The 13,269-nt window shown below is 52.3% G+C and overlaps 1 protein-coding gene across 1 annotated transcript in view; it reads left to right on the top strand.

The window, feature by feature from the left end:
- The window catches only part of COL22A1 (collagen type XXII alpha 1 chain), a 257,921-nt gene that overhangs the window by 150,493 nt on the left and 94,159 nt on the right, over positions 1-13,269 (top strand). Inside the window, exons 28-33 of the mRNA XM_042973098.1 lie at positions 1,388-1,432; positions 2,642-2,704; positions 3,123-3,176; positions 6,508-6,549; positions 9,234-9,266; positions 13,198-13,251. Of these exons, the coding sequence (XP_042829032.1) occupies positions 1,388-1,432; positions 2,642-2,704; positions 3,123-3,176; positions 6,508-6,549; positions 9,234-9,266; positions 13,198-13,251 (291 nt within the window). The remainder of the gene's footprint in view (positions 1-1,387; positions 1,433-2,641; positions 2,705-3,122; positions 3,177-6,507; positions 6,550-9,233; positions 9,267-13,197; positions 13,252-13,269) is intronic.

Below are 13,269 nucleotides of genomic sequence, written 5' to 3'. Positions count from 1 at the left end.
ACTTCGAGCTCACGGCACGGATTCAGGAAGCGCTTCCAAAGCCCTTGAAGACGTCTTGTAAGCAAACCCAGACCCTCAGTGCCTTCCTCGGCATGTGAGAAGCAATTCCCACAGCGAGGATGTTGCCGTCCTGGTAGATTTAAAGTGAACGTTTGAGTGGCAGGTATTTGCACAATCTCGGGCAGCGCGGTTCTCGCTGATGGTGCCTGTAAACACCGGGAAGTCGGGGGATGGGAGCGTGGGGAGAGTTTCTCTGTGCCGACTCCAGTGTGAGTTCCCCTGCTGGCACCAGACCTTCCGCATCAGGTATTGCTGTGTTGTTTAATGCTGAACAGTGTTTTGGGTTACTTTTTTCTTTTTCTTACCTTCTTCTCTGAGACGAGGGGATGGTGGAGGTCTTCCCTACGAACTGAGTCTGGCGTAGCTGCAGGGGAGACCATGATGGGCATGGAAATCCACTCATTCATTCATTCATGTGCCCGTTCACTTATCAGAAAACCACGTTTCCTTATGGAAATCTACGCTGATAGCATAATGGGTGTCAGAAATTGTCCAGAGTGGTTCTCAAGACGCATTGTTGGTTAGAAATTACAGTCCCTCCCCACCAGCACACACACGCACAGATTTGAGTCAGTGATTTATAGGGAAACACAGCATCTGGATGCGTTGGGATCAGGGAACAGTCCCCTCTGGGCCTGTGGCTCCTTCTTCAACCCACCGCAAAATGCTAATTAGGAACCTAATGGCTGAGGACTAAACGTCATCCCATCTGCTGGAACCAGTGTGTAACTGTTTGGGGGGCTGCTTTCTGGTTTACCAGAATTTCACCCAAGACTTGGTTTTATTGTAACCGAGCATGGGAGCTAGCAAAGAAAGCTCTGACCCACCTCCAACCCTGGGGCTGCCTGTCTGAACGGCAACCAGAAGACAGTGGTGAGCATGGACGTGTTCATCAACGGCTTCTCCCTCATCGCTGGACCCAGCGTGGGGCCTGGGCTCCCCTACAGCTAGCACAGCTCAGAGCTGGACGGACCTATGAGTCCCTGATTTTGGCCCCTCATTGTTCTGAATTGTAGGCTTTTCGATTCAGGATGAATGGGTTCACCTGCGTAAACTCTGTCGGGACGATCCAAGATTCTAGCAGGGGTTCTCTCTGGGGGAAGTGAAAGACGTTATGAGGGAGTGTGGAAGGCCTCCCTCCGGAGAGGCCGGGTGCTTGGGTTTCCACAGCCTGCGCAGCTGCATAGAGCGCGGGCCGTAACCCTGCTATGCGCGTGCCTGAGAATCCAGAGATGCTGCTGTGAACGTGTGGGGCCAGCGGGGGAATGACCACCATCTCTGCAAATGTCTGTGGGACGTGACGGCGTGTCTGTTATTCTGTCTCCAGGGTGAAGTTGGGGAGCAGGGCCTGGCAGGCCGACCTGGAGACAAGGTCTGTTTTTTCTTTCTTTTCTTTCTTTTCTTTCTTTCTTTCTTTCTTTCTTTCTTTCTTTCTTTCTTTCTCTTTCTTCCTTCCTCCTTCCTTCATTCCTTCCTTCCTTCCCTTCCTTCCCTTCCTTCCTTTCTTTCTCTTTCTTTTTTCTTCCTTCCTTCTTTCCTTCCTTCCTTTCCTTTCCTTCTCTTTCCTTCCCTTCCTCCTTCCTTCCTTTCTTTCTTTCTTCCTTCCTTCTTTCCTTCCTTCCTACCTTTCCTTCCCTTCCTCCTTTCTTCCTTCCTTCCTTCCTTTCTTTTTTTTCTTCCTTCCTTCTTTCCTTCATTCCTTCCTTCCTTCCCTTCCCTTCCCTTCCTTTCTTCCCTTCCTTTTCTTTCTTTCTTTCTTTCTTTCTTTCTTTCTTTCTTTCTTTCTTCTTCCTTCCTTTCTTTTTTCACTTTCTTCCTTTTCTTCCCTTCCTTCCCTTCCTCCCTTTTCTTTCTTTCTTTCTTTCTTTCTTTTTCCTTCTCTTTCTTCCTTTTCTTCCCTTCCTTCCCTTCCTTTTTTCTTTCTTTCTTTCATTCTTTCTTTCTTTCATTCTTTCTTTCTTTTTCCTTCTCTTTCTTGTTTTTCTTCTCTTTCTTCCCTTCTTTCTTTCTCATTCATTCATTCATTCATTCCATTCTTCAGTCAATGCATTCTCTCATTGTGATGCCCTAGGCTTGTATCAGTTCCCTCTGGGGGCTCACTTCCTTCATCTCACGCATTCATTTATTTACCCAATGATTATCAGCATGTCCTATGCATCCATCACTGTGTTGGGCTCGCAGCCATCAACCAAGAGCAATGACCAGGTGCAGTGAGTGGTGATATGCAGGTGTGCGTGGGAGGGCAGGAGGGAGGCCCCTCACTCACACTTGGGGAATGTCGGGAAAGATGACAAGGAGGTGTCATTGTGTCAGAGTCCTAAAGGACAAGGAGGAGGAGGAAACACCCAGACAGGTGTAATGGGTTCCTGGTGATGAAATGGGCTGAAGTGAGAAAAAGCTTGGAGACACCCCAGCGAGCAGATTCTCTAGAACCACTCTGCTTTCCGTGTCGTCCCCACTGAGCCACAGTCTTTGGAGACAGGAGAGCAGCGAGGGGAGAGCACCATCTCGTGCATGGCCTGGCGCACAGGGGAGCCTCAATGAGCATTGAGTGAACAGAGGTGCCATGTTTTTTCCACAGGGAGAGGCAGGTGTCCCTGGTGCTCCAGGATTTCCAGGCGTGCAGGGACAGAAAGGAGAGCAGGTAAGTGACGAACCTCTCCTGTGCCCCTGCAAAGCCGCCCCCTCTGGAGTTTAGTCCCTGGAGCAGTGGGTGGTCTTGGCTGGGGCTTGGGGGTGTTTCCCCAGGTTTATGGAAGAGAGAAGGTAGGGGACCAAGCTTCTCTGGTGTGTCACCTGTGGCAAAGGGACAGGGACTGAGAGATCTATCTGCAAAGGGTGGACCATCTTCAGATGGAATTGATGGGAACAGGGCGGGACGTCATGACAGGTGCCTCGCCCCTAATGACAGCCAGCCGCCCAAGTTGGGCCTCACCTTGGCGTTTACTGCTAAGGCAAGAGCAGGTCAAGAAAAAAGGGATTTTGCCCAAGGTCCGCTTGCTCTTATGGGGAAAAGGCAGGTGCTGAGATCTGGTGTTTCCCAATTTCATCTTTCACCACAGGGCGAGAAAGGGGAGCTGGGCCTCCCAGGCCTGAAAGGTGACCCAGGCAAAAAGGTAGGAGCTGCTGCTGGCCTCCTGGTCCTCAGTGACCCGAGTCGCCCAGCCTTCCTCGTGAGCATGTGTGTGGTGCCTGCCGTGTGGTGGAGAGGGCGCGTCTCCGAGACAAAGCGGTGTCTGGCTTGCAACCTGGTGGCGCCTTGTCTGACCTCTCTGTGCCTCGGCATGCTGGCTGGACACACTCCGCTAACCCTTCCTTGGAGGGGAGGGCTGCTGGGAAGCGTGACTCCTGTCCTGTGTGTGAAGTGAGGTGCCGTGGACTCGATCGGGACAACCTGACGGGGGTTGTGTTACCAACAGCTGCCCAGATGAGGAAGCTGAGGCACTGCAAAGTGGCCACATCGCTCTCCCAGGGGTGCGCGAACAGAGCATGTTGCTGTCAATCCCCAAGCCCCGGCAGCCGGTCGGATCAGCGTCCTGGCTCCTTGCAGGGCAGAGCCTCTGGACGGCCTGGCCCGTGGGCGCCTGAGCGACACCCACAGGGGCTTGTGTCCCCCCTTCTCCCGCACAGTGGTCCCCCCCGCCGTGTCCCCTCTGTTTCCCGTTCTCAGTCCGCCTGTCCTTTCTTGGCTCCCAGAGGGGCCTCCCACCCGCTTCCCTCTTGGGCTGGAGGCTGAGAGCTGTACTCTAAACAGAACTGCTGTCTAGAAATGGGCAGGGCATCGTGCTGTCAGTTTTTCCAGAATCGCAGTTTTCATTTGCGAAACTCATTTCCAGGATGCAAAGGACTCAGTGAGACCATAAAGCTCCTTTTATTGCTTTCGCAGAACAGTCAGGCCCGTGGCAGAATCACATTCACGCGTCCAGAAAATCCGGCCTCTCTTTTTCTCCAGAGAAATAGGTGGTGATGATAATTCTGGTCGAAAATCCAAAACAAGACATTAAAGCGACACTGTCCCCATCCGACTGTTTCTTGCACGTCACTGCCTCTGCTTGCCAGTCCGTTCCTGGCCACCATCCACGACGTGCGTTTAAACCCCATGGCATCTGGAAAGTGGGTACAATCATCTCCTTTCTCGGCAAGGGCTGCCGAGGGCTTCACGTTTTCCTGCAGGAGCTGGGATCGGAACCCACCCGTCTAGTTAACTCTGGCGCTCAGGTCTTTCTGCAGCCACGAAGAGGGGCCACGGGGGTCTTCCCTGGCCACCTGCTGTTCCTTCCTCCTCATCTTCTCCCCCCCAGCGCTGGGGAGGGGCTGGCTGTACCCGAAAGGCAGTCTTTAGGTCCTCTGGGTTGGAGACACGTTTCTCCTCCAGTCCTCTCCTCAATAATACACACCCACACATTCCCTAGTGTCGACATAAAACGAACAAACTATTTTTTAAAATTTTAAAGAGGAAAACAGTTTTATTCAAGCCCAAGTTAGGACAGCGGCCTGGACACATGATCTTCACCAAGAAGAGAGTGCTCTAGGGGACAGGCGTGCTGCAGGGTTATAGATGACTTTACAAAAAGGGTTACAAGTTGTCATGACAAAGGACGTTCCAGGGAGTTACAGACTTTCTCTTGTGGTTTTAGTATGTGCAAAGCTGTATGACTTTAATCTTACCGGAACCAGGGGGGGTTTATTGTTTTTCCTATCTTTATGTTTGGAATGCTTTTTTCTGGTTATTGTTATTTTTTAACAAAGCAGATGTATAATATGTGCTGGGGCAGAAATAGAGCCCATGCTCTGAAGGTATTCTGAGTCATTTTCATGTTGGTAAATGTTAAAGTGTAGCTTCCCTGGGAGCCCAGGGCCCACACAAATGAAACATTGAAAATTTCCTTTATCACTGGGAAACACTCAACTTCTGATTATTTGGACTTTTTCATGTGGGTACACTGGGTTAAATGAGATTGCTTCTGGAGCATCAGGAAGTCAGTGTCAGGAAAATAACTGGGTCAAATCATGTAATGCAAATAGCACCAAGAAAGTGTTTTTCTTTAAAAACAAAACAACTTCTGGAACTTCAGCGAAGGCAATGCTACTTGGGTTCTGAGCTTAAAACCAGGCTCAGCCATGTGCTGGGTATGACTTCAAGCAGGTGCATGAATGTTATGTGTCATTATCCTTATTTATGAATGAAATGGGCATACCAAAGTGTCTGCATTATAGGCGTTTCTATGGAGATTAAATGAGTTAAGGGGTGCCTGGGTGGCTCAGTCGTTAAGCGTCTGACTTCGGCTCAGGTCATGATCTCATGGCTCGTGAGTTCGAGCCCCACATCAGGCTCTGTGCTGACAGCTCAGAGCCTGGAGCCTGCTTCAGATTCTGTGTCTCCCTCTCTCTGCCCCTCCCCAGCTTGTTCTCTCTCTCTCTCTCTCTGTCTCAAAACATAAATAAACATTAAAAAAAACTTTTTTAAAAGTTAAAACATGTATAAACATAACCCGGTAACTGGAGTTAAATACCGTATAACCATGGAAATAAGACAGAAACAACGTAACTATGTTTACCGTATTATTACTGTTTGCTAAGAGTGGCCTTGTCCCTGTCTAAGCCAGCTTTATTCATTCCTGTGTTTACTAACCACACATGGAAAGCCTGCCACAGTCCTGACCCTGGGCCACTCGGAACACGTGTGGGCACAGACATCCAAGTCCAGGCATCATGTGACACACGTGGCGTGACAGGCTTTGGGGACCGTGTGCTGTCTGTAGTCCCTCCTGCATGGTGCTGCCCAGTGCCCCTCTCCCCTCAGGTCAAATGTGTGGATTTCCTCCCTACGGGGCCCCTGTAGAAGATGATCTCAGTCAGCCTCCATATGATATGAGCTGAATGTAGTATTATCAGTATATCGCAAAGAGGTAAATAAGCCCAAAGAGGTAAAATGATGTGTAAAGTGGTAGATTGAGGTTTAAAGCTCTGGAGGCTTAACTCCCAGACCTGTGTTGTTTACAGGGATGTAAATGTGTCCCCTCAGCCCCCTGCGAAGAGCCCATCCCCTCCACACGGGCTGGGACAGGGCCCGTGGAGTCTGTAGGCGGCACATGTCTTTGTGCCCAAGGGCGCACAGTGGGGATGTTTGCTGTCTCGTGGGTTGTGGTGGCAGGAAGCAGCCTGAGTGTCATCAGCAAGAAGATGGACAGTGGATCACTTTATCTCCGCATTCACACTGGAATAGCATCGAGTGATAGGAGTGATCGTCAGCTGCCCAGAGTGGCCTGGATAATTCTCAAAACATACGGTTTTCGTATGTCTGAAATAGTCTCTAATTTGGAGTCTGTCTTTCATGGTAGATACCACGTGTGTGATTCTGTTGCCTGGGGAAAGGTGTCCCAGGATAAGCAGAGTTCGCTTGAGGATAAATGGTCATTTCTTTTTTTTTTTTTTTTTCTCATCCAGGGTGAAGTTGGTCCTGCCGGCCCCCCTGGGTTGCCTGGAACGGTAGGTTACACTGCTTCTCATCCTCTCCTTCTTTGAATCCCTAAGGCAGCCCCCCTCCCCCACTCCTCACTTAGTTATAGACATCTTTTTAATAGAGATTGCCTGTTCCTAGGTCTTGCGATCCAGAAATACATAAGCATCTCTAAGAACCACCTTGCACTTACTGATTTATTGCTTTTGTGCAGCAAGCACGGTTACTATTTAGCAGAACACTGGTTAGACACAGACTATGTACCCACCTGTTACATACGGGGAAGTTGAGGTCCAGAGACAAGCAGGGGGAGACTTTGTCCAGAGTAAGACTGCACATGGATGTATAACCATGACTCATGATTCCACCCCATGCAGGAATGAGGGCAGGCATCGTGATTGGTGTTGAGTAAGAGCATGGGCTTTGGAGCCAGGAAATAGTGGGCTTGAGTTCCTGAGTCCCCTATCTGCCATCAAGCAGCACTGATCTTAGGTATATTGTTTAACTTCAAAGACTTCACCTTCTCGTCTGTTACGAAAAACTACTATACCCAGCTATAGTACATTTCTAGTGAAAACTAACTGAATTAATACAGGGTATGTAGTATAGTTTCTGGTACATAATAAACACTAAATTAAAAATAACTGCCATATGAATATGGGAGCATATTTTGGGTTGTTTTTTTTTTCCATCTTAATGTTTCTTCCCAGCCTTAGTAGTTTGTGCTTTGATCAGTTGATTTTGGGGAAGTTGAACATGGCTTCAGGGTTGGCCAATTCCCAAAGTAGGGAACTGTCTAAGTATGGAGGCCAGGAGATGAGAGCCTGAACACCCGGAAATCCCATCTGCAGGATGACAGAAAATCATAGTCTGTGTCGTTTGTGTTTGTTAAATCATTACTCCCCTGTTCAGTCTCCCCCCACACGCATGCCTGTCGGAATGAGACTCAGCCATTCCGTAAGGGTGTTAGAAGAATCTCAGAATTATATTTAGAGCCGCAAATGGTCATATAAAACTTTTGTGTGATACTGGAAACATCTGATGTTGGCAGGCATGCAGGGAAATGAGCACTATCGTGTCGTGTGAGGGCAGACTGGTAACACTTGTTTGAGGAGTTACTCAGTATTAACGTATCGTAAAGTGTGTGCTTGTAGCTTAGAAATGCCACTTCCAGGCATCTGTCCCAGAGAAGTGTTTGCACTGTGTGCATTTGAAAAAACGTGTACAGGGACGTACATTGTAGTTTTACTTATAATGAAGTATTATAGGCAACTTAACGGGGCAGAAAATGAAGTAAACCATAGGATATCCATATCCTGGAGTCCTAGTTTATAAAAATACACACACACATGCATGTGCACACACGCGCACACACACGACGTATGTGGCCTTGGGAAGATACTGGCACGCAACAGAGATGTGGTGGAAAACCCAGCATGGGCTCACGGCCCAGCCGGTGGGGCCACTTCCTGAGGCGCACTCACTGGCTGTGGGAGTTCCGTGAAGCAGTTTGCCTGTCTGCCTCCCAGTTTCTTATCCACACTGCAGGGAGAACGGATGATTGATCTCTCCATTACTGTAGGGAATATGTGGCTTTACACGTATATACAAGGACCAATAACCACAGTCCTTTGCTGTTGATATTTGTAGAATTCGTGTGCAAAGTCGTGCATTTTTATACATTCATAATTGTGTAAAAGTACTGAGAAAAACTTGCTACACTGGGAAACGGTGGTTTCTTCTGGAGAAGAGACGGGTATTTGGGGACATAGAGGCTAAGGTTAGGAAACTTGCTTTTATCCTTCTATTTTGAATTCATTGTGTTTTCAGACTAGAATCTGTGATGTTCTTTTGCCCACTCACTTATTTTTCTGAGCACCTGCTGTGAGCTAGGCACTGGTGGTGTTTGGACCCCACAGAGCTTCAGCCTGGTGGGCGACACAGACTCTAGTCCCCTGGTGGCCCTGAAACACGTATATCACAAATTATAGGAAATGCCAGCAGGGGAAAGAACAGGGTGCAGTTAGGGAGAGTAACAAGGGGACCTAATTTATATTTGGTGGAGGGGAAAGGGGGTCTTGGAAGACGAGACGTTGAAAACAGCCCCAAGGATGGGCTGTGGTCAACCGGATAAAGGGAGGATGGGAGTGTGTTCCCAAAGGACAGCAGGTGCAAATGCCCTGTGGCTGGAGAAGCCATGGCATCTGTGAAGCGCTAATGGCAGCATGGACATGGGGTGGGGCTGGAGGGCCACGTGGCTCTATGTGCCCGGATAAGGAGTGGCCAGAGGGCGCCTCCCCTGGTTTCTTCTCACACACGTCATGCCCAGGGGATGCTGCTGGTGACAGACTCTGGGGGTCGGGGGCGATGTCCCAGGGTCCGATTACTCACAAGGATTCTCCATCTCAGCCCAGGGCACCCTGAACAGAGAAGGTTTCATGCCCACTTTACTGATGTAGGAATGGAAGCTGACAGATGGTCACAAAGTTTTAAGTGGGGGTGTGACTCCGGGTCCCCCATCTAACCACAGTGCTTTTCTGCCCTGCCTTGATCACCCCTCGGGGACTTGAAAGAAATACGTGATTGTACCCGTCAACACGAATCATCACTAAAGGAAATGCTGGGGCTGCGTTCTCCCACGCGGTCAAATCTCTTAGAGGCAGGTGGTTAAAAGCAAGTCACATCTTTCTCATTTCTGTGCTTTCCTTTTCAGACGCCCCTGTTCACGCCGCACCCCAGGATGCCAGTAAGTAGCAGCGGCCCCTGGGGGCTGCAGGTGCCCTTTGGCCAGACCTGCGCTGCCCGCCTGCTCTGCCTCCTGACTTAGCCCCTCCACACGGGTCTGCAGGGCGGCTCACTTCCAGATTTGTCCAGACAGCTGGGCGGTGGCGGGGGGCGGGGGGAGGGCCAGCCCTCTCCTGGGGTAAGGTTGGGTCTCCGCTGCCCAGAGAGCCGGTGGTCGGGAGGAGAGCAGGTCAGGTGACGGTGGACTGAGGAATCCCAGGGAGCATTGCCGAGGATGTCGGCCTGAACAGGTCCCAGAGACTGAAGCACACTGGGGGAACCCGGGTCTAAGAGAGGCCGTTCGGAGGGAGGACAGTGGAGAGCCAGCCAGCTGCAGGGTGTGGCTGGTGCACGGAGCTCTTGTGGCTTCTCCCAGAGACTAAAACGCTCAGCAAGGAGGCTCATCATCGTGGCAGCCGCGGGGAAGCCTTTCCCTCCTCTGTCCATGAAAGGCTCTCGAGAAAATAAGCTTTTCCAGGATGACCTCCGCTCTCGGCAGCACTGCGGCCGGAGGCGTGCACCTGCTTGTCCCCTTTGCTCTCAGGACGGGGTCCTCCTGTGGCTGCTCCAGGCCGTGCGGCCGCTGAGAGCCCGCACACATCCGCATTTCAGTGGTTGCTTTGTGGGAGCGCTCGGTGTTGAGCGTATATGACTTAGAAAGCTGCAGCATATCCTGTATATGTGGGGAAAGATAGGAGCTGGGGCAGCGAGCCAAGGAGTGGAAGGGGCGGAGCTTGAGCGCATCCCTCGTGGCAGGTGCCGGGCTGCCAGTGCTGATGCTGTCCCTGAGGGAGCTGCACATGTGCCCCGTTTCACAGATGACGACTTGTGGGTCAGAGGAGCTATGCAGGTTGCAAAGCACCTGCCTGGGAGATAGGCCGTGAGATGGGTTGTGGGCTGCAAGGACCTGCCTGGCCACAGCGGTTGTCCCCACCTGCCGAGGAGATTCAGGGCTTGCCCAGGTGGTGGCCGCCCACATCACAGCACCCCAGTGTCTGCCTCTCCCAGGACCACCTCTCCTGGTCTCCGTCCTCTGGGTCTCTCTCCCTCAGACCCACCCTGAGCCCCTCCAGCTGGAGACAAGCCTGCAGAGGCGGCCCCTCCTTAAAGGAATCACTCCCTTAAAGATGATTTCCAAGGTATTCCAGTTGGAAGGCTCATGAGGGAGAGTCTGGGCCTGCCAGGCCTCCCCTTTGGACCCCAATTGCGACACTTCCTGTAGGGTCTGAGCCTTTCGGAGATCAGGAAGCCACCTCAGGTGCAAAGTGAAGAAATTGTGTCTATGGGGGAAAAAAAAACGGTTCATTGTGGATGATTGCATGAGTCTCCCTGGGACCAGCCTCGTCGCCATGGTAACTGTACTTGTGTTGATGGTTTTGAAAAGTGATGTTTGACGTCTCCTTGCTCTCCTGGGGCATGCTCCCTTTGAGTCCCTGCACATGGCACAGGGTGGCAAAGTCCCAGGCATAATTAAGCAAGGGAATAGAGAAGGCTGGGAGGAAAAACCCACCTCCCTCTGTCTGGGGATGGAGAAGGCTGCTGGGGCTGGCTGGGGGTGGCACCCGGGGAGGCTGGGATGCCGCGTGCAGGTCTGCGGAGGGGACCCGGTCCTTCACTGGAGGAAGGAGGGACAGGCAGCCTCGGGCTTGGGGATATTGCAGCTAAGAACTCAAGAGGGTCTTTGTAAGGGGTGGGCAGGGGGCGCTGGCAGGTGGTGAAGAAGCAGCCAGCTAGGAAGGGTCTGGGGCGGCCTGACTCCACCCCGTCAGCCTGCAAAGGAATCTGCAGGATGCCAGCCCAGTTGCAGGATGACACTGAGCCCAAAGAGGGTGTTGACCTGGTTGACGGACTCACCAGTAGGGGGGGCAGCCTGGAGGAGAAAGGAGCCACTCACACCCGTGCGTTCAACGGCTGTGGATGAGTACCCACTGTGTGCTCCTGGAGTGAAGGCTCTGCTTCCTGACTGATCCCCAGGCTGGGGCTGAACATGGCTTGAGCACCTTGCCTGTGAGTCCCCAGGGGTCCCTCCTCTGGCCTGACGACCGCCATCTACAGTCCCTTCCTCCAGCTTCTTCCTACTGCATCACCCGAAAGAACCCCATTAGCCCTCTTGTCTTTGTGGGTTGTATTGCCAGTGACTGGAGGACCAAAGAGTCTCGAAAGTCCCCACAGCAGGGAGGAAAGTGTGCTGGCAGGAAAGTATTGCTGTCCCTGGTGAGCAGAGCTGGAGTGTATGATGAGCTGGTTTGCTCCAGAGGAACCAGTGAGGTCACACCTGTGTGGGTGCCACGGAGCACTTTGCAAAAGCCACCTCACTGAATCTTGGCCACAGCTCCCCAAGGTAGACCATGCAGATTCCATGCCACACAGAAAGCAGAGAGAGAGAGAAAACCAGCCAGGACTGTGCAGATGCTAACTGGGCGATCCACCAGTCGCTTGGGCGAGGAGAGCAGGTGGGAACCCCAGGCAAGGTCTCCGGAGTCTGCCTGTGCCCGGGGAGAGAAAGCAGCCTGTCTTCCGGCTTCTCCTGCACCTGAAGGTTTAGGACTAGCCCACCCCGGGCTCCCTAGCTCACACGTTAGAATTTGCCTTCTAGATGCTTCCAGGGGCCTCCCCAGACTTCCTGGTCTCTGGAGCCTTTGCTTTCAAATTCCCTGCCTATGCGGGCCTTCTTTATACCTTCCAGGAAGTACTCCTCCCAGTCTCTCCTGCGGCCTTCCTGCAGATGGGGACCTGGGGTCTCCCTAGGCAGCCCGTGGGACTCAGGGACAGCACTGGGTCCTGCTCCTTTAGAAGGAGCCGTGCACGGCCCTTCTGATGCACAGGCTTCCATCATTACCCTGCTGTCTCTAGAGAGCTCCACAGACCCCCCTCCCCACACACTCTCCCCTCTGGGGCTCATCTCTGCTGCCCCTTCTCTGTGCTTTCTCCGTACCTCACATTGTGTGAGATGGAGAACTTGCCTGTTCATTTTGTAGATACGGTCACAGAGGACCCTATGACTAAATACTCTGCCCGCGGTTATAGAGCCAGCACAGTGGAGAACCAGTTCTAAGCCAGTTCCTATGGAGCTGAGGCTGTTTTCACCATGGTCCACCGTCTCCATCCATCTCCCATCCTGGCCCTTCAGCCCTGAAAGGTGGAGGCCTGCGTGCTTTCCAGGGCCGCCCTTGATGGAGACTCCTGTCTGCCCACCTTCTCACGGTCACCGGCAGGGAACAGGGTGAGGCTGTCTTGTCCCTCCATCCTTCCTGGGAGGTGTTGGGAGCCCTGGATGGGACACCAGCAGATCAAGAGAGTGACCCGTCTCCTCGCCTATTGGATGACTCGATCCTGGGCAGCCCCCGATAGTGCACACCTTTTCCTGGCTGTGGCCCACCTCTTCTTCAGCAAAAGCTAGACACGCCGATCTAGCCATCGAGGGTGCAGCCCTGAGTCTGCAGTCTGTCAGGTCCCTTGAGCAAAGCCTGCTCCCCAACTCCTCCATCAAGATAAAGCAGGGATGGGGCTCAGGGTCCGAGAATCACCTTTCTGTTCAACAGTCCCTCTATCACTGTTGACCGTCTGCATGTGCAGGGCTTGGGGCTGGAGGGGGTGGGAAGGACAACAAACAAGGGTCTAAGTGCTGTGTGACAGGTACTGCGGAGAAAGACACTGTGACGCGAGTCCCTGAGTTTGGGGTAGCTTCCCTGAAGAAGGGATTCTTGATCTTGGATTTGAAGGATGAGAAGAATCATCAGAGTCCAAGGTGGGGGGCGATAGGGGAGAGAACCCCACGCAGAGAGAACAGCCTTTGCTAAGGGGTCAGGTGCAGAAAGCGGACAGGAAGGGCCAGTGTGGCCTGATCTGGGCACAGGGCAGGGTACGTGTGCTGTCCTCTGCTTCGCCAACAGGGAGAACGAGGGCCGAAAGGAGAGAAGGGTGATCCCGGCATGCCTGGCGAGCCGGTGAGGGCCCTGTACCCC

The sequence above is a fragment of the Panthera tigris genome, chromosome F2 (assembly GCF_018350195.1).
Source record: "Panthera tigris isolate Pti1 chromosome F2, P.tigris_Pti1_mat1.1, whole genome shotgun sequence".
NCBI lineage: Eukaryota > Metazoa > Chordata > Mammalia > Carnivora > Felidae > Panthera > Panthera tigris.
This window is presented reverse-complemented; position numbering and strand designations above follow the sequence as displayed.